Raw genomic sequence first — 24,735 nt, 5'->3', positions numbered from 1 at the left:
AACAGTTAGATCAGAGTTTTTATTCCTGAAGAAGACTGAGTATCATACATTTGGAGCAAGATCAAGGTTTCATAGCATGGACGGGATGGACAGAGTGAAGGCGGGGACTGTGGCCAATGCCAAGGTCATAGTCAAGTATTATTGCTCTCATCAGACAGGAGGACATTCTGGGGTCCGAGAAAGAAACAAGGGGGCGGGGGGTGTGGTCTCCTTACAGGCTCGCCTCCACATCGGAGCAGTGACACCTAAGTTGAAATTCTCGCAGGAGAGTTTGGCTTCGACACTGAGTAGAAACAAAGCTGAACAGTAGAACAGGAGCCGAACCAAAATCCTTCGGGTATCGCCGGCCGTGACACCATGATTGTTTTGTGCTTCTCGAGGAAAAAGTAACCAACCCTTTCAACTTAAGTGTTACTTTAATCGGCAAAGTGAAAATGGCGCTTGTGCCTACTTCAGACGTGGGTCACGTGACGCCCCGGATGCATTTTTTTTTTTTTTTTTTTTTTTTGTTCACATGACATTTAAAATGCATCGGACGGCAACACACTTGGTTCATCAAATAATAGGTCGTCTTAAAGTTGCGCATGGTAAAGTATTGTAAATATGACAAAAAATTCCAGAACAAACATGGAAATGGAAACAAGGTAATATAGTTAAGGCTTACCATCGTTGTCTATTACCTTTGTATAGCTAAGTCAATAAGAGGAGCATGCAATCAACCTAACGTCGCCACAACTTTACATTAAACAACAAAAGCAGGAAACTCAAAAGAAAAACAAATGCGCGCGCGCGTGTGTGTGTCTTTCGTCACCACAGAGGAGAACCGTGTGTAACGTCAGTCAGTTTGCTCGGTTTGTGTTCCCTCCATGTGGTTTATCATATGGCTTTGTGCAACTTTTTTTCTGCGTACCTCAGTTTGTTTGCTAATGAAATCGTACCTTGTCTTTTTTTTTTTTTATCTTCTTCTTCCCTAAAATAATATATCAATAAATGTCATGCCAGAAATTATTGAGATTCTGCTCTACATGCGCTGCTTGTTACATGCCAGATTGTGCTAATTGTACATCATCCTAACTTAAAAAAAAAGAGAGTAAGGATAAGGAAAAGGGGAAAAAAAATAAATATCAGAGGGCTTTCCGTTATGTGCTCAATCCCATCCCTCGACTCGATATAAGGTATTTGTGCACATATTCTACATTTCAATTGATATAAGAATACTGTCCGATAATAAATGAAGGGAAATAGTACAAGGACTGGCTGCGGAGGGGGAGGGGGAGGGGGAGGGGGGGGCGGGGTCGCCGCCGCTCTTATGTGAAACGATCCGAATTCATCTTGCGCAGTTTGGGCGGCAGGTGCCCGTCCATGCGCCCGCCCGCCAGCCGCTGCAGCTTGGGGGGCAAGTCCGCCACCGACTTGCTCATGGGCTCCACACTGATCTTGCCGACCTTGCCGGCCTGCTTGTCGTCGGAGACGCCCGGCACCGAGCTGATGCGCTGCAGCTTCATGGGCAGGTCGCCGAAGCTGTAAGTCATCTCCGAGGTGGTGGAGCTCATGCGGAGCAGCTTCTTGGGCAGGCCTTCCCGCCCCGTGATCTTCTGGAGCTTGGTGGGCAGCTTGGTGGTGCTGTCATTGTCCTCCAGGCTCTCCAGGCAGTCCAGGGAGCTGTTCTTCTCCCCGCTGTTGCACAGCGACGGCGCCATGAGCGGCGAGGAGAGCAGCAGCGCCTCCTCCTGCTCCTTGACGCTGTAGGGCGGGGTGGGCACCTCGAAGGTGGCGTGGAACTGGGAGTAGTCCACCTTGAAGAAGCCCTCCTCCAGGGAGATGACCGGGAAGAAGCGGTGTCCCCACAGGACCTCGTCCTCCGTGTACGACGTCCGTGCCTGGCACGTCATCCCTGGAGAAGAAGGAGAAGGAGAAGGAGAAGAAGGAGAAGGAGAAGAAGGAGAAGAAGGAGAAGAAGGAGAAGGAGAAGGAGAAGAAGGAGAAGAGGAAGAAGAAGAAAAGAAAACACAAAGAAAACACAGGTGAACTGCGAGGGCCGGCCACACAAGTTGTTTATCGTTGTTCCTTTTTCAAAAAATGTTGGTAATTTTCCGCGCCGTCGTGTTTCCCCCACACAGGAGAGACGGGGCGGAGGGGAAGAAGGTTTCAGGTTGAGCCGTTCCACAACTCTGGTGTTCAACAACAGACTCGTGATTCAATTAAATTCTTGGCACGGCTCCATAAGAACCAACAATATGGGGCTCATCAGACTCTGGGCTTATTCAGTTCACAGAGAAAAACAAACAGAAGTGCCTCAAAAATAAGTGCTTACTGTATTAGAGCCAGCTGCTTAAAGATTAAGCTTAATTGATTTTGCATCCTCTTTTTTTTTTTGTTTTTAAACATGGCGTTCATAAGTAATTTTCAGACTCATTTGAAAAAATAATTAAAAGTGCGACGGACTTCCTCTCCAGCGTGCGTAGCGGCTAATTATTTGCCTTTTTGCGATTCGTATACTGGCGTTATTGTCACATCACCACGATGAAAAACACACTGCAAGGCAGCGGCGGCAGGAAAATGCTAAACTCTGTTTAGAGATTTAAATTTTACACATTAGTGAACAAGCGACAGAGAATTCATTAACTGACTTATTGTCCACCTCTCAAATCTTACATAGGTGCAAAAAAAAATTAAACCATTTTTTTTCATACAAATTAAAAGATCATTCTATTAGGCATGCTCTGCATAGTTGCATGCAAATTCAGTCCAAGACAGGAAATTCAGATCGGCACTCGAATATATTTGTTCCCTCACAGGGGATTCGGCACTAAATCCCAGTTTAAAAAGTCTGCTCACAACGCAGCAAACAACGTGACTGCAGCTCGCAGAATCACAAGGTTTTAAATGAACCAGCGGCTCCTCTTTTTCCTTTCTTTCAAAAAAGTTTTGTGATTAATCATCTCCATTATCTATTTAGCAGCTGTGATCTAAACCGCCTGTGCCATTACAAATTAACTGGCTCATCCATCAAACACCACCGAGCGCCATACCAAAAAAAAAACTAATTTGAAAGAGATCAATATTCAAATAAAAATGTATTTCTAACAGCCACAGACTTTTTCCAATTTTAGGCAAAAAAAAAAAAAAAGTCACTGCAGATTATTTCCAAACAACGATCTGTTTCGCTGGCACAGTCTGTCAAATGAGAAAAGTCTGTCCTCTGCCTCTTTTTCTCACTCAACCTTCCTGCAGGAGAACAGCATGCAGTTACGAAGAGCCCTTTGTGATGTCAGTGATGGCACCAAAAAAATGAGAAAAACATCCAGCGAGCGGCAGTGGTGTGGGAGAAAAGGCCTCCTCGGTGTCAGGGGTCAGAGGCCAGACTGGTTGGAGACCCCAGAGAGGCAACAGGAACTCAAATAAGCACTCGTGACAGCAAAGGTCTGCAAAAAAAGACAGATGAAACACCTCCAACCTTGAAGCAGTGCAGACAGATGAGTGCACACTCACCGATCACTTTATTTGGCAACTGGTGCAAGAATTTTGGAATCATGGGATCATTAATCTCACTTTCCTGTTGTTCAATCAACAACAGTAGTTATGTTTAGACACACACAAATAATCCGAATAAAGGCCCGATCAGATTAAAAATGCTTCATGTAAACACGTCAACGGGAAGATTCTGATCCGATACGGTCCACTCGGAAAGACATTTCATTCCGATTTGAGAGAGGTGGTTCATGCCGATCATTACTCCGAATTTGCGCATGTAAACATAGCTATTTAGTGAGGCAGTCACGTCCCGCTGTCACGAAACCCAAGAAGCATCTGCGATTCTGCCCAATTCCCAAGGACCTCAAATAATCCACCCACGGCCGGCTCGCTCGCACAATTGCAGATGTGCAAAAAGGCTGAACATCAGGCACATTCGGGGCTATTCAGAGCGTTACTTCTGCACTATTGCTCCGGATTCCCAGGGCCTTTGGGCCACGTGGAAGCGAGTCGCAGTGAATAAAGCAGAGCTAATGAGAACTTTAGGGCCGGAGCGATTGAGAAGTGTGAAATCTCATTGTATCGCGAGCCCTTTCATAAGCCGCCTCCAGCCAAAACATATAGTCACCGTTTGATCATCGGGCGAGCGCACACACGTACACACACGCGGCCTTGCTGGTGAGGAGACAGCGGATGGGGCGATTGGGTTTCATAACAGCGTGTTCAGCGCCAGAAGTCGGCTGCCGATGCTTTATTGAGCGACGCAATCAATGGCGGCGCGCTAAGTGGACGTCCGCGCGGTAAACACAGAACGAAAATATCAATAGAGACTTAACTGGTGCATGATAAGAAGAAAAAGAGAGAGAGAGAGAGGAAAAAAAAGGGTATTGCGCAAAGTGAAAAAAAAAATAAATAAAAAAGAAAGACGGCGAGCCCGAGGCTGAAGAACACGGGACCCAAACGGCTCCATCGCACATCTATTAATAACGCCGTGTTGTTCCTGCATGCGGTGGATGAGTTACTGCGAGAGCTCGGCCCCTGGAAAGCCGTGAAGTACGCAGGCCTGGGGCTGGATCAGTTATCCACACCAACACACACACACACACACACACACACACACACACACACGCACACACGATCTCAATCAGCCCTTTTTTTTAGAAAAAAAAAAAAATACAACGATGCTCTCTGTGCACTGGACTTAATGACGCTCATTAATACACGTGTAATTCCCATGCATTACTCAAACATTAATGGCCGCCTGAGCCGTCCACAATTAGAGGCACCGTTGCATCACGCATGTGAGGGTTGCCAAAGACCAGCTGTTCCGCGACGCCCACGCTCATATGGCGCTCGGCGCTCGCAGGCGTCGCAAACGGCAGCGAACTGCGAGCGCCTCGACTTTCACACGGGCCACGACGCACGTTGACCCCCTCCCCCCACTCCCTCCCTCTCACCCTGCCTAACCCCGAGGTAGAAATTTTTACACATCCAGTAAAAGAACCTTGAGAACCTCACCATGGGAACGATACAGCTTAAAGACTAAATCATTATCGTCACTATTATTATCATCATCGTCCTCCTCGTCGTCGTCATCGTGACAATAAATAAACTGCTTCTGTAATATTCTGCAGTTGTTGAGTATCGGCCCTAAAAATAGGGATCCAGTCAAATGAAAAATAGCCACCTCGGTGCGTATCTCGTATCACAGTTAGAGGCTTACGTAACTCCCAAACACCAAGCCTGCAAAGGACTCGGCGTTTCTATGGAAACAAAACTGTAGGAATGTGTGCATGTGACAGCCATAAACCTTTTCAGCGCCGAGTTTGGTCAAAGTAGCAGTGACAACACAAAACGAGCCGGTTTCTTCCACCGCAGCAGGACCGGCGGCGGCGAAGCGTAAATAAATAAACAAACAAAGGGAAAAAAAAAAAAAAAAGTGAAAATGGGTTTTCCATTTGGCAGCAGATTGCGATCGGCCGCACCGTTCCACAGCCAGCCAGGCAGTAACGCCGGCCGGCTGTGACTTTCCATAGCCAGAGAACCTCTGCGGCGTCTCGGTGGGCGCGTGGGTTATAACACATTAGCGGCGCCTCATCGCCGAGGACGGGCTACATTTAAATCAAATGCTAATCAAGCGACTGCATCGTGTGTCATCTTTAATGGGACTAAATCCAATAAAAGATTGCATGTTGCACGACCCCGGATCCTGATCACATTTTCTGATCGCGGCAGAGCGCCCTGGCAGAGTTAATTACCCGATAAACTCTCTTGACCCGCAGAAATGATAGGTGTATACTTAGCCCTTTGTTTACAGCCTCCAGCTAGAAGGCAATGGAAGGGACGTCCGTCTGTGGTATTAGCACACGTTTCCTTTGAAAACTGAGGGCATTTCGGATGACACAAGGTCTTGTCTGCGTCGTCCCCGCATCTGTTGGTCAGTCTAATATCTTTACATTGCCGCTGGTCAGATTCTATTATTGTGCCATTTGTTCTGCTTACATCTCGATGTTTCTGTTCGGAGAAGTACAAGACGAACGACCCCGGCCTTAATTGCGAAAAGCTTCACTTTAACAGAATGGTAAACAAAGAAAATTGACTGAAGCTGGCAAAATTCACTCTGCAGGCGAACTGAAAAGGCCAGAGCTCATTTTTACAAATGCCATCTATATTTAAACTAAAGGGCCTCGCTGTCCCTCTCTATTAACTTTCACTTTCACAGTTTAAATCACAGCGGTTTGTATCCGTTGCTCTGCCAGAGCGCCGAGCAATGAGCTTTATGAGCAATCGTTCGGGAGGAAGAAGCTGAAGAAGAAAAGAGAAAAATCGATCCAGAAGTGTTTAATGTGCTGCGCTCTGGCAGCAAGTAAATGGCGTGAGCAACATGGGATAATGCGGAGAGGTTATCACTGAAACGCAGCGGCTAGCGTTAGCCGATACCTCTGGGGGCAAAGCAAGGGAAACCGGCCAATCAGCGTCTTAACGGCGTGCCTTCAAACACACGCAGTGCGACTCGTTTTTACAGCAGACGGTTGCACTTGTCGCAGCGGGGGGGGGAAAGGAAGAAGAAGAGGGGAAAAAAAAACACACAGCTGGAAGTCATATCGCAACCAAGAGCTCCGCTCTATTAACGGTGCAGCAGTGAACCACTTTGCCACAAAAGAAGGACATTTTCTAAGTGGTCCGCAGCGATCATTAATACGCCCATTAGTCTGCGGCTGAAACATGTGAAAACATCTATTGTTTGCATGAGGCCATGTAGGCATATTAAGAGCAGAAATATTTTTTTAATTATTTTTCCAGCATTGATGAGAAATACAAGCAACACAACGGTGCGATTAACCCGTCTGGCTTTCTTTCTTTTTTCTTTTTTTTTCTTCTTTTTTTTTTAAATAAAAAAATTTAAAAAAATAAATACGCTGTCAGCTGCTGACTGTGGAGGATTTGTGAGGTCCTGAATATGAGTTCAAAATACCCAGACACACAGTTTGGACACCCTGCTGTGCTGGGTGAAGGCAGGTTCACTGAGAAATCAGGTTGTGTGTCTTACCAACGCAGTAACGGCCTGTGCACACCTCCTTTCACGGGGGCTGAGGTTGTGGCGCAGTGAAACAGCCAGTTTTGGGAGGGAGGTCAATTTTTCTAAGCTTTCACACAGCGATGAACCACATCAGCCGGTCACGGCCGCACAAAAAGGAAGTGCACGATCCACAATTTGACAGCAACAGCTGACCCACTCGTCACCGGTGTCTCTCGCCACCACGTCTCGTTTGACCAGCGACACAAACCGTTAAGAAGTCCAGAAAATGGAGGGAAAAACCTGAGGCAGTTTATTTGCGTTTAGTACAGGACTTGTAAACGGCCAGCTCAAATATAAGGATCCCACATGGCAAGTGTGTAATGCAGAAATGTTTCCTGCAATAATAAAGCCTCTACAAATAATTGACTTTTGATGTTTATAGCGAATTTAAAATGCATCTAAAAAGGCCTCTTTTTTTTCCAGAGGTTGCAGCTGCTGTTCATTATTTATTAGACTTTAACAAGGCAATAAATTTCAGTCCGACTGTTGAAGTCAGACAGCATGCATACGACACCAGCAGGGAGAGAGAATAAGAGAGGGGGGTGGGGGGGGGGGGGCACAATCGATAAGAGCCAGTTTCTCATTGAGCTCATTGGGGGATACATTTCTAAATCAGGGGATCCATTACACTTCTAGTTTTCAGTAAATGATTCCCTGTTTGCCTCGGTGACTCACTGTGAGCCAATAGCAGTACATTTTAAGAGCCCCGACAAAGCGACCCTTCAAAATAAAGTGCAGCGCAGACAGCCACGGTGCGCCCAGTGTTCTTGTCGTCTTAACAATTTAACTTGTTCAGTCGTTAAATGAAGGCTTTGTCCTCGGTTTTATCAGGAAATCTTTCTCTCTCTTCACACCCCCCTCAGAGGTCACAATAACACCCCCCCCCCCCCTCACCACACCTCACTTTTGTCCCCGTTCAGTCACAACCTGCCACAAAACCTCTCCCTGCCACTCACTTGCAAGCTGTCAGCCGAAACGGTGCCGTTCAGGCTTGATCTCAGTGCTTAAAATATACCACGACCTGCCAAAACTCCACATTTACAACTAGCGGCGCATCTCCACTCAGATGCCTCCAGCAAGTCACGACGTCATCGAGCTCCTCCTTCCTCTTTGATTTTCTGGTTGCCTTGATGACGTCAGGGGTCAGAGGTCAGAAGGACTGGAGAGACCACTGGAAGGCAGCAATAACCTGTGGTGACCACCAGGGTTTGTACTATAGCATCTCCGATTGGACAACATGTTCAATTATGCAGTAGTGTACACAGGCACACACATACATATATATGTGTGTGTGTGTGTACTTATTGTATTTATATGTATATAAATATAAAACAACATTTTAAGAAGGTCTCTTTTTTATGAAAAAGCTAAAAAAAAATAATATATATTATTGTCATTAATGGTCACTAAAATGTCTTTAAGATCGCCCTGCCTAATATTCCAGTATTTATGAAAATATTATTCACAAAATTGATTTTCCCTTTTTTGAAGGTTTTAACACAAGAATGAATAAAAGGTGATGCTACTAGCTCTGGTGATGACAAATAGCTACAAAGTTGCATTAAGGGTTATTATGGGCCTCCTGCATGTTAAGAACATTTAGATTGGGAATATGTATGCACGGGTATTTTGCACACTAGCATACGAGGTGTACCGAATAATGTGGCCGGTGATGTAAATTTAAAATTTTTCGCTACATTTGCATCCCTAAAAAAAAAACGCATGTATGGACACAATTACACAGAGATTTAGCAGCACAAACAACTGCTTGCTGTAGAAAGGGGTGCTTATAGACAATGACACGCATTGAACGCGAACGAAGATTCACTTGTTGGGATGCGTTCAACGACACGCAGCGGCAGCGAGCGCGGCACATATATACCATCTCCTCCGACTGGCTAATCCCGCGCAGCTGTGAAATCCCTTTAACGGCCCCCTCATCACATAAGTTAGCACTGGCGCTGCTCTCTCCGAGGCTCATTCATGTGACAGCACAGGCGGCATTAGAATAATCCCCCTGCCCAATCCGCAAACTGGTGAGGCAACGCGTCTCCTTTCAAAAGGGACAATGACTTTTCTGTATCGATGTGCGCAGGTGCGTTCCGGCTGAGCAAACACCATGTTTTTCTGTGAGATCTCCTGGCAATGTGAAATTACAACTCAAGTGGAAATCCAGATAAATAATGAGCTGGGGAAATGAGTGCGTGAGCGCGAGAGTTGGGATGAATGTCCGGAGATTATACAGAAGGTGCTTCGTCTGCAGTTAACCTGCGCGAGCAACGAATCAGAGACTCGCAGCTGAAGGAGAAGAAGGAGAAGGAGAAGAAAAAAAAAGCAAGGTGTCAAGTATACTGCCTGAGACTTTAGATTGCCCAAAAGCCATCTCAGCCTGACACTCTAAATAAATACACTACCCCCCCCACCCACCCCTCTCCTTGATAAGACGGCGCTGGCTGCTTCTCTGGTCCAACAAAGTGAGGAAGCCGCAGACTCAGCGGAGTGACAGCGAAGATAAAATCGGCTCTTTGGGGCCAGAATAGAAAGGCAGTGTAAACTGGGAGGCAGCCTGCCAGTGTTTCTTGATAGTAGCTGCAAGAAAGAAGAAAAAAAAAAAACTAAGTGGTATTCACAGACTGTCTTGTAAAAAAAAAAAAAAAAAACGGAGCTGATCCAGGTTGTCGGAGCCAGCGGATCATATCCGCACGGTGTCTGGCTCAGACGAGTTCTCGGCTGCGGATCTGCGCTTGACACGCCGAGCGAAGGGAGGCGAGACCTGAGAGGGGAAGAGAGACGCTTACTACGTCTCTCTTGGCAAGACTCTGTTTAGATTTTGCCGGGGAGGGAAAAAAAAAAAGTAAGCGACCGCGTACGAGTTAGTCCAATAAACCTCGGCTCTCATCAACAGCGTCGCCATCAAAGGCCCCACTGCAGAAAGTCTGATTTAGCTACAAATTCCCATTAAAAGAAAGAAAAAAAAAAAAGCCTCGCTCCTCCTCCTCGCTGTCTGTCTGGCTCGCTCTTTCACTCAAATGACCACACACGCACACACACACGCACACGCACGCGCACACGCCTGCGCACGCACACACACCAGCGCAGTGCTGTCAGCAAAGTCCCCTGACAGTCTATCACGGCTGTGGAAACAACTCAAGTGTTATTTATGAGAAAAATGCTGGCAACAACAAGAATGAAAACTCTGGACATGGCGCGCAAACACACAAACACACACACACACACACAAACACACAAACACACACTAGAATCATCACAGCAGCGGCGGCCAAGATGGATCTGCTCAGTGTGACTGAGGAGCTCCACGCAGCGGCTGGGCTGCCGCGCAGGGCTGAGAGGAGAATGACACTCGTTAAATTAGCAGCTTCTCCTCCATTGCGCCAGTCGAGGGGAGGGGGGGGGGAGAGAATCTTTTCCTGCGCCTTCATCCTGGTATTTCAGGATGTGTTTACCAGCTGCTGTGTGGTGGCAGAGAGGAGCTGAGATGAGGAGGAGGAGGAGGAGAAGTGGAGGATGCTGGGAGTGTTTGAGCTCTCAGGTCTGAATTATAACGGCGCTGCAATTTATGCATTTATTTATTTATTTACTTATTTTGCCTCGCTTCGACAGCAGCTTAAAAATCTGGAACTAATAAAAGATTGTTGTTTTTGTTTTTTAAGGAAAAGGCAACCCAAAAAAAAAAAAAATCCAACTATCTCATTTTGAAATTTTGCTATTGTGACCAGAAGTCTTGTCTGCTCATCTGTTTCTATGGTGACCATCAAGTGGGTAAGAGCGGAGAAATGCACGAGCATCCAGTGACCCGTTTTCCACAGTTTGACTTTTCAAAGAGGGGAAAAAACCCCTCAGTACCCCCCCGCCTTCCCCCAGGCCCGCCACCACCACCACAACCAACCCTCCCCCCCCCACCCCCCCACACACACAACACCCCCCTGTTCAATTCTATTTCAGCGTGTGATCCATTTGAGAAGGTGGCTTCCAGTCGGCTCGCGGCTTTGAGGTTTATTTCAGCCCCGTGCAGCGCGGCGGCATCTGAGCGATGAGAACGAGGAGGGAGCTGACAGGGGGGTGGAGGGAGCTGACAGGGGGGTGGGGGGAGGGGGGGGGCAGCGCCGTGGGGGAGGGGAGCGAGGAGGAAACTGGGCGAGCACGGAGGCGCCTGGAAGGAGAAGTGAGAGGGGGGGGAGAAAGGGAAACTGGCGGGGGGGTCGGGGGGGGGGGGGCAGAGGCTGGCAGCCATCTCGAGGTGGGGTGTCGACGCAGCTACTGAGGGCAAGTCCGCAAGTCGCGCTGCAAGGGGAGCAGGCTGAGCAAAACCACAATCAATGGCCAAACAACTGCTAATGGTCATGTGGGAGGGGAAAAAACTGAAATACATACATAAACATATTTACATATAAACATACATATGTGTGTATACATATACACACACACACACACACACACACACACACACACACACACATACATACATACATAGATACATACATACATACATATATATATATATATATATACATACATATATAAATCTATATATGAATACATCATATATAAATATATGGTGCAGGGGAGGGGGGGGGGGGGGTAGAGGGAGAGGGGGGTGGTGACAAAAGTCAGGCCAGCAGTAGATCTCCAAGTCCAAAGTCTACAGCTCGCTGCGAAAGGAAGCATCCCGGTTCTGTGCGAGCGAGCGCGTTTTTTTCCTCTTTCCTGCCACTCGACACGTCCACAAGACAAAGGCAAAAGCGTGGGGAGCTCGCGAGAGGGCGGCGACGTGCATGTTCGTGCGCCATTGCGTTAAGCCCTCAGAGTGGTTTATCCACGTGCTGTTTGGGGAAAGGGGACAGCTTTTTACTCCACACCAATCGCCAAGCGGCAATATTCCTTTTAACGTGAGTTGTTCCCCTGGCTCATACGGCGAAAAAGTCCGATCACCAGAACACCTCGTCCAATCAGAACCAGCCGGAACACCTCACGTGACCTGACGTGAAGTAGTGCTAAGAATGAAGTCTTTCTGGGAATTTTCTGTCTCTATTGTGGTCTGTAAGTAAAATGCTTTTTTGGGTTGCGTGGGATTTTTGGCTGCAGTACCACCGGTGGCCACTGGAAGAATTGCCGTGCCCGCATGTCACTGACACCGTGCCACAACGCTCCCAGAGAACGGACATGCTAATCCGGGAGTCCGCTCTCCATTTAGGCAGGGGTTAATGTTTGGGGTCGACAGTTTTTTGTCGCTAATTACCGACAACGGCGACCTCGTCAATTACGCTGCCGCCGCCTCGCCGCCTCAAGAACGGCGAGGCCTCGCGCTCCCCCCGTGCCGTTTGTCACGCAGAGTTCACCTCAGGTCCACCCCGGCAGCAGCAGCTGCTGCAGCAGCACCACCTCCTCTAGCCAGTGATTTATTGCCATCCAACAGGGACTTGACAAATCCCTAAAGACACAATTATCATGCTCGACCCCCCCCCCCACGTCCCCTCAACCCCCACCCCACCACCCGGGAAGCCAGTCGCACTTCATCTAAAATGGGATAATGAATCCAGGATGTTAATGCTGCTTCGCTGCAGCACCCATTATGTGGCGTCCAACAACTATTACTATGTGTACAGTAGATATAAATCTCCGCGATGAAGCATTCGAGTGCGCCGGGTTGGTTTACTCAAAAGTGAGTGTCGCTAACTCCAGCTAATCGGCTCAGCCTCAATACTGAGGCGACAGAACATTAAAAACAGATGACAGCAGCAACACCTTCAGCGAAAAACTCTCAACGTTTTTCTGATGCCGAGTCATCTCCTCCGGGTGATTTACCAGGCTGCTATGGCGATGACGCAAGAGGGTGGCAGCTGAATTAAGAACCAGGAAGCAAAAGCTGCATCGGTGCATACGAGCTTCCTGTTGCAACCACAGCTAAACCTTAGCCCTTGGCTAGCGAGTTATTTAGCTCAATTCAAACAATTCAGATCAGAGCCGTTCAAGATGGATCTGCTTTGGTTGGTGTTTCAAACTCTGAGTTCCGATTCAAAGAACAAAGAATGCTGGCGAGTCATTCAGCTCAACGAGTCACCGGCTACAAATGATTCAGATCGGATCTGTTCAAGATGGATCTGCTATGAATTGACTAAAACTATGATCTCTGATTGAAAGAACAAAGAACGCCGGTGAGCTTGACGTGAGTCCGGGTAGAAACGATTCAGATGGGAGCTGTTCCAAGATGGATGATCTGCGATGGACTGACTCACACTCCCATTCACCACGAGAGGCTGACGATGAGGCGGCACCTGCCTCACAGTGGGTCTAGTAAAATCATTACGCAACACAAACACGGTATTTACTGCAGACCTTTTGTTACGAGTCAGTTTAGCAATGGCGAGACGTGATTCCCTGCGAGCAGCCTTTGAAGCCGCCCAATCGCCGAGCCTCAGAAAACAACTCCTAATCTGTCCTTACGCGACTCCCAACGGCAGCATCACATTTTAATGAGCGCGCCGCAATGTGTCCAAACACGTGGGTTATGAGCCGGTTGGTTCCCAGCAGGGGTGGGGTGGGGGGAGGGGGAGAACAGGGAGTGAGGGGAGCCCCGCCACTCCTCTCCCGGGTTCTCACCCCGAGCGCATTACACTTAATTGGTAACCCGCGGTTTCACCTGTTCCGCGGCGCTGAAACCACCCTCGCCCTTTGACCCCGCGGCACTGCGAGGAAGGGAATGCACTCTGCCGGCGCAATGACGCGTAATGAAACACGAGCGCAGGGCGGCTCTCACGGCGTGTTTACCTTCGCCACGAGGCTCCTGACGACAGGCGGGTGAGCGGCTCCGGACAACGTAGCGCCTTTCATTCGCTCATATTGCCAAAGTGAGAGACAAAGAGAGAGAGAGAGAGAGAGAGAGAGAGAGAGAGAGGAGGGTGGGGGAAGGGGATGTGGGGGGGGGGAGAGCTCTCCGTTTTCGTTTCAATTACCGCCCGCTGGTGATAAAACACAGATCGGGCCGCGACATTGGTTCGCTCGGCAAATCAGTGGCAACAGGATTGTCCCCAATTAATTACACTCGCTGGTCGGACTACAAGGCAGAGACCGCATCAAAGCAATTATTACCCTTAATTTCATTTTCCAACTAGGGCATTTTGTGTGTATTTGCTGCAGCAACAGCAATAATTGAAGCGGCGGTAATAGTTCTGGATTATAGAATTACAGAGCAAAATATCCATTCACTTGATTTTTGTGAGAAAGTACATTTTTAATGATAAATCTTCAGGCCAAATTCACAGCGTCAGTCCCTGTCATTTGGCCCACACAATTATTTTGCCATAAAACCGCACTCCACTGCAAGGGTCCCATTTAAAACCACAATCGTTGCACATTTTCAAGTATTTGGTACATGCAGTGTTTGTGTGACTCATTTTCCAAAGCTGCTCCATACTTCACAGGGCACAGAAACAGACATGCATGAAAAAACATGACCAGTTGATCCATTTCTATATGCAACCAGCACCTTCGACACCCACACTCACTTTAAAAGGCGCGGATGGCAGGGAAATTCTATTTTTTATTCGAAAGCAGTGAATCATAGGAAAACCTTGTGGCGGTATAATAAAAAAAAAAAAAAAAAACAGGAGAGGAGGCCGGCGGCAACCTGAGAGCACAATCAAAGTGAAGGACCAACTCTGGCGAGGGGGGGTGGAACCAAGAGGGGAGTCATTTGTCTCGGAACAGGATGAAGGGTTGAACATAAGATACAATCAGTTGGAAATATACTGCAAACAGAGGCATTGTTGGATGATTCAGTCACCTGCAGTACAAATGCACTGTGTCAAATATATTATATTTATTGTATACCTGAGGTAATACATCTGAAACTGAACGAGAGAAAGATCCTCCCGAAAAACACCAAGAACTGAGGAAGAAAGAAGATAAAAGTCTGTCCCAGTGTGACACAAAAAGGGACTTGTTGGCATGGAACTGAATAAATACACCTACATAAATCTGATTGTTCTCATTGGCTAATAAAGATCAGGTTTGATGACTTGACCCTGGTATCACAGTCAGAAAACAGGGAATTTCGGCTGTGTTCGGACTGCAGACGAATCTGATTCAAATCAGATTCCTTCTCAAATCCAATTTATAAGGGCCGACTGTCCACACTGGTTTTAGTGAGTGTGCAAATGGGCTGTGGCTCTGTTCAGACTGGGCCCCATTATTGACCGATCTGACAGGTTGCTGTAGCAACGACGCCGGAGCAGAGGGAGCGTGTAGTGTGTGAAGTCATATAATTGCGACGGCGGAAAAAAAAATAAATCAACTTGTTGCAATACATGGCCTTGAGCTTGGCTTGAATGGAGCTGTTCAGACTGAGACGCATCTGTCCAAATGCGATTTGAAACTACCTCCCGGAGGTGGTTTCAATCCGTTTTTTGCAGAAATCGGATTTCATGTGATTTGTAGCAGACTACAAAAGAGCCACCCGGTTCCAATCTGGATGGGCTAAAAATCAGATTTTGGCTGGCAGTCTGAACGAGGCTTTTGACGTTGCCTGCAATACACTTTCCGACCATTAGGTGCCAGTAGACCTTACACACTGGGCCTTGAGAGACCTTCTGGTTATTTCCCCGACGCTTACCGCAGTGATTCTGCACTGACATTAGAGTCACATCGCTCTGAGGAGGGTTAATGCGGATGATAAAGTTGATGAATTCTTGCTTTTCATAAGTGATGAGTGCATTCAAAAAACCCTCTTTGAAGAGGCTGCCAACGGTGCGTTTTAAGCCCCAAACACGGCGCGAAATGTCGGTAACGCACTCGCGCGCTGACAGACTTCTTTCCGTCATCCAAATAATCAACGCGGGCATAAATCACCAGCTTGTTTACCTTTGCGGCTTATTATTCCTCTCATCTAAAAAAAACAAAAAAACAAAACAACCTTTCCTCATCTTAAATTGCATTAGCAGGCGTCTCTGTCTGCAGCGCTCGCATACCAGCGTCGTGGCGCAGCAGAGCCGACACTGAAAATCATGACATGAATTTAGTTGCAAAAACACTGATTAGCTTCATGGTTGGAGGAACCTAAGCATCTGTTACTGGCAGCTACAGTTTATTTTGGGTTCCCAAGAATAAGCTCCTCTAATGAACAGATTGCCTCTGGCTTGATATTTAAGCCTTTGTAGTGTTGAACACTGCCGCTGTTAATGGGACACTTATCGCAGCCTCTGATAAAAATTTAGAGCCGCAAAGTGGTCCTGCAGCAGATATCCAGTCAGGTCGTTGTCATCGTCGCCGTCGTCACAGTCTACATACATGACTGTAGTGATAAGTAATCTGTTGACGCACTTCAATGCGGGGAGGCCCTGCTTCACAGTGGATGTCACGATTTAAGGGTGAACTGCATGTTGTAACTATTAAATGAATGAAGAATCAAAGGGGAAAAAAAAGTCTGAAGAATTAAATCGTATATAAATCAATGGGAGAAAAAAAAAAATCAATCCTGGGCCACATGTGTCTCAATGTGTCAAAGAAATTATCTGAATTTTTCAAAAATCTGAATATTAATTCTGATATTGATTTAATCACCGGTGTCAAACTTGACACCGTTTGGCCCTCATCATTAGAATTAAGACACGACACCGATGTCACATGGTTGCCTCTCATGTGTTTTCTGTCACTACAGCTGGGGAGAGCTGTCAATCAAAGCCATTTTATCCACTCTCACACTGGAGTGGCTAACGGGGCCTGAGCGGCTTTTAGCGCAGCGACAGTTTCGGCCCGGGAAAGATTCACAGTTTGATATAACGTCAGCTGATTTTGTCCACACGCGACACGAGGACACGAACCCGGCAGCCGCCTTCGACCTCCTCGGCGGACATTCCTCACTTTGCGAGCCGCGCGGTCAACCGCTGTTTTCATCACATTCGCACCTCCAAGTTACGGGGGAAAGTCTCAAGGTGACGACGGCAAAGCGCAAGGTGTGAAGCCGGGAGAATGTGACGACGGCCGAGGACGGCTGCACGTCTGCGCTAGATTGGAATTGCGAACAGAAAAAAAACAGCTGAAGTCTGGGGGAAAATACTCACACACACACACACAGGGCTCTGTTTTTCTTAGAATGAAGGGCATGAGGTGCTATTTCATGTACAACATGTAAATATCTTGTTTTTATATATTTTTTCCTTGTCTTTGCACTACTTTTTGTTGCTGTAATTAGCAAATTTCACCAAGGTGGGATTAATTAAGGTGTTCTATTCTATTCATGCAATTTGAAAATGATAAGTTTGGAGGCACAATAAGAAAAAAACAGCATCACTTTTTGCCATTCAGCAGGCTCCTGCAATACACGATTGGTGATGTTTTCACTTGTTACATATCTTCATCAAAAACTGGTGGAAATCATTAAATTTGTATAGTTACACTCTTGTATCTGCGCTGAACGTGGCCCACTGGTGTGGTTCAGAGGAGGGAGGGCAGAGGCATGGACGGAGGAAGAGGAGGAGGTGGAGGAGGAGGAGGAGGAAGAGGAGGGGGGGGGCTATTTCAAATTAATGAACGTCACGCTCCATCAGAAATGAGGAGGACGGGTTTCCAGAAGTCGTGGCAAATACATTACGCTGGAAATGATGGAGAGCTCTCAAACAGAGGAACCCGAGCGGTCACACGTGGATGACAGCGAGTGCAGGTCGTTGCGGTGGAAACAAACTCGCTGGACTGTCGAACCTGCGCCGCAGCGCTGCCTCCCGGAGCGGCCCAACTCGACGACCTTGTTGCGTAACGTCACTCGATAGAGCTTTATTGACATTTCAACGCTATTGATGGAGCTGGCCGCAAGTTTGCATCGGAGAAGATGCCCATTTTTCTCCCATCATTTATGTATCAGACGGTTCATTTTTAAAGTCCAAATCGATTCTAAATTTCTCAGAGGCACGAAGTGAAGTTTCAGCCCCGTTTCAGCTGCTGAAATCTATATTCGAATGAAAACAACCAGAATGTGTAGCACAACAGCAATGTCTGCCTCTTCATATCACAGCTGAGCAGATGTCGGTGCACTGCTGACTCCGTGAGAATTAATAAGCTTACTATTCCGCATATTTCTGCCACATCCACAGTTGCTCTGCGGAGAGAAAAAAAAAAAAACCCAAACAAAACAAAAATCTGAAGTGCCTTTTGTTCTGAATTCAGTGCTTCGTGCCCGTCTACGCTGCATTTAATTGTAAAAACCCAGCACTTGTCCGGCCGCTGATGCGCGAACGCTGCAGACTTAACTCGCAGTGTTGTTATTGTGTCGGGACTCACAAGCGGCAAAGTAACAAGAGGATGAACCTCTGGCACGCAGAGCCCGACACGCACTTTCACTCAGTAGCCAAGGGAGAAAACTCTGCAGATACTCCTTGGGTGGAGTGCTTTGTGTTTGTGTTTTATTTTAGGGTTGGTTTTTTTTCGGCATAGACTTTTTCTTTTAAATCGTCCCCCCCCACCCCGCTCCTCTCCACCGCCTGCTGCAGAAGCAGCTCTGTTGTGCGGCGCCCCTACAGCGTGCCTATAGTAGGTGCACCATCGGTTTACAGCGTCAACAACGTCTTCCCACAGTCGCGCTTAGAAGATAAATAAATAAATAAATGAATAAGCAAGCAAACAAACAACAACTCAATACAGCAAAGCCACCGCTGGCGACGCTCCAGAGGACAATATGTTGTTAGTATATTTTCCTCTGGCGCGTCTCATTTGGAGCATGAATCGCGTGGAGGTGCTGATCAGAAACGCCCTGGGCTCCGATTCAAAGGGGGAACAAGGTGCAGCTCCTGCCTCCGTACACGCGGCCTGTCGGACACGACGGCAAAACAGGATCCTTCTGGCCTGCCCCCTGTGTGTGAGTGTGTGGTTTCTCCCCTCTAGTGTGCGTAACCGCACTCCTCCCCAAATATAACCCATGTCCGAGAGGCTGACTGCCGCTGCATCTATTCAACCAGCGAGGTCGGACAAAATAAGCGACAGCGATTGTGTCGCTTTGATGTGCACGACGGAGCATTTCAACACCAGGCGGTGGTTTTCTACAAGCAGAACACCCCCCCCCACACACACACACACACACACACACACACACACATCCTCTAACATCAACAACAACAAAAAAAAACACATATCCACTTCCTCTCTAGTAAACAACAAGCCTCATTACTATTTCATCTCATCGTTTCCCGGCTGCTGCTGCTGCTGCTGCTGCTGCTGCTGCTGCTGCTGCTGCTTCACCTGCTCTGGCCGTCGCTTCCCCCCGTACAGTAACTCCCCACATTTCACAAGACATCCACCTCCTCCAACAGCACACGAGGCAGCCAACATTCTCACAGCATGCTAAGCAACCACGCATCCGTCTGTTTTGTGAAATGTGCAGTCATTTTCTATACCATAGCAATAGGGAGGGGTGGGGGGGGGAGCAGAAAGATAAATAAATAAAAACCCACTAAGTTTAGGTGCAGTGTTGAAATCCTGAATACTCAAGGAGAGGTTGCCATGGAAACAGAGTTACATTGGCCAGGAATGAAAGCGTCTGAGGATTTAGACTTTCACTGTACATGAATTTTTAACCACGGATTGTTTCTCCATCAGGCCATTTCCACCAACTTCCCACAGCCGCAGACGGCACCGCGGTGCAGGCGTTCCCCGTGATTAATAGCTCAGATTAATATGAAACGGCGGAAGAGGGACACGTGTTTTGTGTGCGATGTTCCCCTGCGCTGCCAACGCCTGCTGCTGCTGCTGCTGCTGCTGCTGCTGCTGCTGCTGAATACAACAATTCAACCGCGTCAACGACGTGCTGAATATTCTGAGACGTTAAAACGAAGGCAACCTGCACCACAGCAGCGGACGAGCTCATTAGCTGCATATTGCTCTCTCTCTCTCTCTTTCAATCATTAAGAAACAACCACAACAAGAACTTGCTATCCTTGTTGGGTTTTTTTTCCACCCCGTACCTACTTAATCACAAAGTAAATAAAAAAAATAATCAGCCGAGAGGAGGGAGAGAAGGAGGGGGAGACGTATGGCTTTGAAAAGCTGAGCTGCTGAAATGATGTGGGACATATTGAAGACCGTATCGGCCTGCGCTGATGCTCCCGAACATTCACATTCAAATAGACCTTTAAAAAAAAAAAGGGACAAAAACATGAAGAGCAATATTCCCAGTCGGGTTTTCAAGAAAGAAACCGAATGAGAATCGCTGCTGTCTGTTGGATATCTCTGTTAATCGCTTTCAGCCGTGTAAAGCCTGTCCGCCCCATCTGCATCTGCTGTATATGCACTCAGACCCAACCTATTACAAGCTCTCTCTCTCTCTCTCCCTCTCTCTCTCTCTCTCTCTCTCTCTCTCTCTCTCTCTCTCTCTCTCTCTCTCTCTCTCTCTCTCTCTCTCTCACGAAAAAGCCCTGGAGCAGATCTCGCCGCTGCGCATCAGCCGTGTCAAATAAACGGTTAAATTCCAAATGACCGCGGTGGCAGAATTTCACTGGAGGCGTTATTCATCGCGAGGAAATGGAATTCCGTTATTCCAACGGGACCTCAGAAAGGGAAATGATTATCCCTCTTGGAGAATGTTTTTTTTTTCTTTTTGGAAGGGTTCAGCACTCAATACGCCGCAAGAAAGAAAGAGAAATAACCTCCATCTCCAAACTTCCAAGGGACTCTCCTGAATTTATTTTATTTATTTTTTTAAAGTTGTCTGCCACAGGAAGTGACACTTCTGCAGTGCTTGTTTGTTTTGCGCCGCTATCAACGTCTCTGTTCGATCAGAATTCAATATAAAGCCACCCAGGAGTTCACAGAGGTCAGCTGTCAAGACCAAGGAGGCACTCTGGTTGCTCCGCAAGCAGACAACAAACCTTCCTCAGCTCGAGGACGCTTAACTCGCTGCGACAGTAGAGGAAAAAATCAAATAAAAAAATAAAAAAGCAGCTTCCAGCCACACCCGTTTGACGACCTCCAAGACTGAGTTCCCAGCCGGCGGTGACTCACCTGTCGTCTCGACGATCCCCTCGAGGATCACCACGATCTCAAACTGCTCCGTCTGCATGGACCTCTGGGAGAGCTCGTAGAAGGGGCTCTTGGTGTCAATCACGTGGCAGATGGTGAGCGGCGAGACCAGGAAGAGCTGGTCAGCGCCGGTGCTGAAGCCCACGTCCAGTTCCAGCTGATCCAGCGGGAGGAACTCGCCTTCGGGCGTCTGGCGAGACTGGAGGGAAGCGCACAGGGGAGAGAGACGATCGGTCGGTGCGGAGGAGGGAAGTGACCAACAACCACCACCTTTGTTAAGAACACTGTCAAACTTCAGCAACTGGTTAGAGTTTCTGCAGAACTCTTGGAGGGGGGCGGGGGGGGGGGGGGGGGGCTGTGAAAACAACTCTGTGTGTGTGTGCAACTCAAAGGTCAACCGAGTTCACCTTATCGATCACTAATTAAAGTTGCGTTTCTAAAGATATCACTCCAGAAGATGCAAACTTTCACGTTACCGCATTATTTTAGAAAGTTTTTCTTCTTCAACTCTGACCTGAATGGTAATTGAAAAGAGGCCGGTGGGGAATTTCATCGGCACCAGTTTCCCTAATAAGAGATAACAGCAAATTGTGCTATACTTTCTCATTGCAGGGTGAAGGCTAAAGAGCTAAATTTTGCAGGTCATTTATGGTTCAGTCAATGCAGAGGTTTTGATGCAGTCATAATCTCCCCCTCCCTTTTTAACATCGCTTGCGTAACTTTAAAAAATAAATAAATAAATAAAAATATTTTATTTTGCAAGAGTGAGATGAGAATCCATCAAGGCTCATACAGGCTGAGCTGGATGCTGACCAACAAGATCTAGTTCTGCAGAACCACCACCACCACGACAACAACAACAACAACAACAACAACAACAACAACGAGGAGGAGGAGGAGGAGGATGAAGAAGAAGAAGGGGTTTGAAGCAAAAGTAAAGTGTCACCACCACTCACTTTCAACAACTTGCAGCGGATCTGCGCCGAGACCATGTGGCTGTTGCGCAGGTTGCCCACCCGGAACATGAGAGTCAGTTTGCCGTCTCGCATGGAGATGGCGGCGTGCTCGCTGAACATGAGCGTCTCGGCCCTCTTCTTGGGCTGGGACATCTTGATGAACATGCAGCCGATGAGGAAGGCGTCGACGATCGAGCCGAGGATCGACTGGAAGAGGAAGAGGATGATGCCCTCGGGGCACTTGTCCGTGATGTACCTGTAGCCGTAGCCGATGGTGGCCTCGGTCTCGATGAAGAAGAGGAAGGCCGACGGGAAGTTGTAGACGTTGGCCACGCACGGCGTGTACTTGTCGTTGTGCGCCTTGTTCAGGTCGCCGCGGATGTAGGCGATGAACCACCACATGGAGGCCATGAAGAGCCAGGCCACCGTGTAGGTGAGGATGAAGATGAACAGGTTCCAGCGCCATTTCAGGTCCACCAGGGTGGTGAACAGGTCCGACAGGTAGCGGCTGGTCTCGCCGCCCAGGTTGCCGTGCTGCACGTTGCACCGGCCGTTCTTGTCCACGAAGCGCTGCCTCTTCTTCTTCTTCTCCGGGGGAGGCTGCTGGTTGAATCCGGACCCGCTGGAGGAGGTGGTCACTACCTGATAGTCGTCCCCAAATTTCTTTCGAAGTGCCGACATACTACGATGACAGCAGCGAAAGGAGGGGGGGGGGAAATAAACGGCGGACGACCGAGAGGATTGTTGTTCCTGTTCTTCTTCTTATTGTTGTTGTTGTTGTTGTTGTTGGTGGTGGTGGTGGTGGTGGTAAATGAGGTGTTTTATTCTCTACGGGGTGATTTTTGTGTGTGTGGTGTGTTTTTTTGTTTTGTTTTTTCCTTTTAAAGAAAATAAAGTCTCGACTTGTAGTTGCTGCCGCGCGCGCTGTCTTCGCCCCACTCTCGCGCCGTCCTCGTTGGCCACCCGCGGCTCGTGCTGCTGCTGCTGCTCGTGCTGCTGCTGCTTCTCGCGCTGCCGCTGTCTACAGCCATGAAATGTCAATAATGCGCGAGTAGTTTGCAAAGTCCGAGCGCAGACGCCATGAGAACGGCGGCGAGCGAACCGAACCGCGCAGCATCCAAAAAAAAACTAACAAACCCCCCCCACACCCAAAAAAAAAAAAAAAAAAAAAAAAAAAAAATCACGTATGTCTTTGGTTTGTTGTTGTGTTCCTTCTCTTCACAGCTGCGTCGTGAATCCTCGGTCGACGGAAGTTTTTTTTTCTTTCTTTCTTTCTTTCCTTACGGAAGTTAAACAAAAAAAATAATAATCCGCCTTTCCCCCGCTTTCCTCAGGACGCAAACATTTACGCGTGAACGTCGTCGTCGTCGCTCGGAACTCCAAAAAATCCAGGAATCCGGGGATGGGATGCGATGTGCGCGGCGGTTCGGCGGTTCCGTCCCTCCTTCAGCGCCTCTCGGTGCTCTGCGTGCGCATGATTGCGAAGTAGAAGACGAGGGAGAAGAAGAAGAAGAAGAAGAAGGACGGCTGGTTGGATGAGTGGAGTGGATGTCCGAGCGCTGTCCCCGTCGGCTGCGCGCATCGACGCTGATGGTCGGCTTCTTCTCTCTGTCTTTTTGGGTGGTTGGGGGGTGATGGTGGGAGGAGGAGGAGGAGGAGGAGGGCTGCGCCTCCTTTACTACCACCAGCCTTCAGTCAGACGAGCGCAGACCAGGCTGGATTCTCATGGTTCGCTCGACTGAGATCCACCAAATGCTCGTTTGGCTGCTGCTGCTGCTGCTGCTGCTCCTCGGGTTTCTCTCTCTCTCTCTCTCTCTCTCTCTCTCTCTCTCTCTCTCTCTCTCTCTCTCTCTCTCTCTCTCCTCTCCTCTATTTTCTCCCCCTCTCTTCTCCTCCTGCGCGCGCGGCTCCTGCGCACTTGCAACGCTTCCAGCGATGCGCTCACTGTTGGTCGCGGCGATACTACAAAGACAAGCAGGCAATTTGGCTGAGGAGGAGGAGGAAGAAGAGGAGGAGGTGAGGTGAGGAAGAAGAAGAGGAGGAGGAGGGTTTGCCTTATTTGACGGGGTTTTCTTCTTCTTCGTCTTCTTCTTCTTCTTCTTCTTCCTCCTCCCTGAGGTGATTTACTGGAGAAGCTGCAGCTGAGATGTCGTCATGACTTCCAGCATTCAACTTAACAGGCCTCTGACTTAGAATTCCACTCGTTTTAAATTCTTGCTTTTAAGCTTCTTTTTTTTTATCAGGTTAATGGGGAAGAACGTCTGTCCATGTTGTTGCACATCTGCCTAGTTTTTCTCTCCCCACTTGTTTTTTTTTTTTTTTTGCTTTTCTTTTCTTTTCTAGGTCACCGTGGCGCCCCGGTGGTCCGGCTTTCCATCCCCACGGGTGACTGCACCCACTTTCGCGCACGAAAGGCACAAAGCATCACCAGTGATCTTACGGGAGCAACGCGTTCTGCACGGTGGTGAGATCCTGTCACACACCAGGGCCGGAGCTGCGACCAGGATGCACAGACACGCACACACATGCACCACGATTCAGCCGTCGTTATTGTCGAGATCATGGCCACAGAGGAATCCACCCACACCGTGGTTACCCAGGGCTGCCTGTCAAGCACACACACACACACACACGAGTCTGGATGTGGCACACTCGGCTCCCTACTCTACCCCTCTTGCATTATTCCAAGGCTCCTGTATTCTGTAA

General features: G+C 48.1%; 1 protein-coding gene across 1 annotated transcript; it reads right to left on the bottom strand.

Moving 5' to 3' along the window:
- On the bottom strand, nucleotides 1-22,804 carry kcnj3a (potassium inwardly rectifying channel subfamily J member 3a). Its single transcript, XM_076040243.1, has 3 exons — nucleotides 22,030-22,804; nucleotides 21,056-21,272; nucleotides 1-1,894 (listed from the first exon to the last, which is right to left on the bottom strand). The coding sequence occupies exons 1-3, from the start codon at nucleotides 22,708-22,710 to the stop codon at nucleotides 1,308-1,310; spliced, it is 1,485 nt and encodes a 494-aa protein (XP_075896358.1). The 5' UTR covers nucleotides 22,711-22,804; the 3' UTR covers nucleotides 1-1,307.
- Between the last annotated feature and the right edge of the window lie 1,931 nt (nucleotides 22,805-24,735).

This window comes from Nelusetta ayraudi, unplaced genomic scaffold (genome assembly GCF_046127955.1).
Source record: "Nelusetta ayraudi isolate G7.1 ecotype Tasmania unplaced genomic scaffold, CSIRO-AGI_Nayr_v1 ptg000060l, whole genome shotgun sequence".
NCBI lineage: Eukaryota > Metazoa > Chordata > Actinopteri > Tetraodontiformes > Monacanthidae > Nelusetta > Nelusetta ayraudi.
This window is presented reverse-complemented; position numbering and strand designations above follow the sequence as displayed.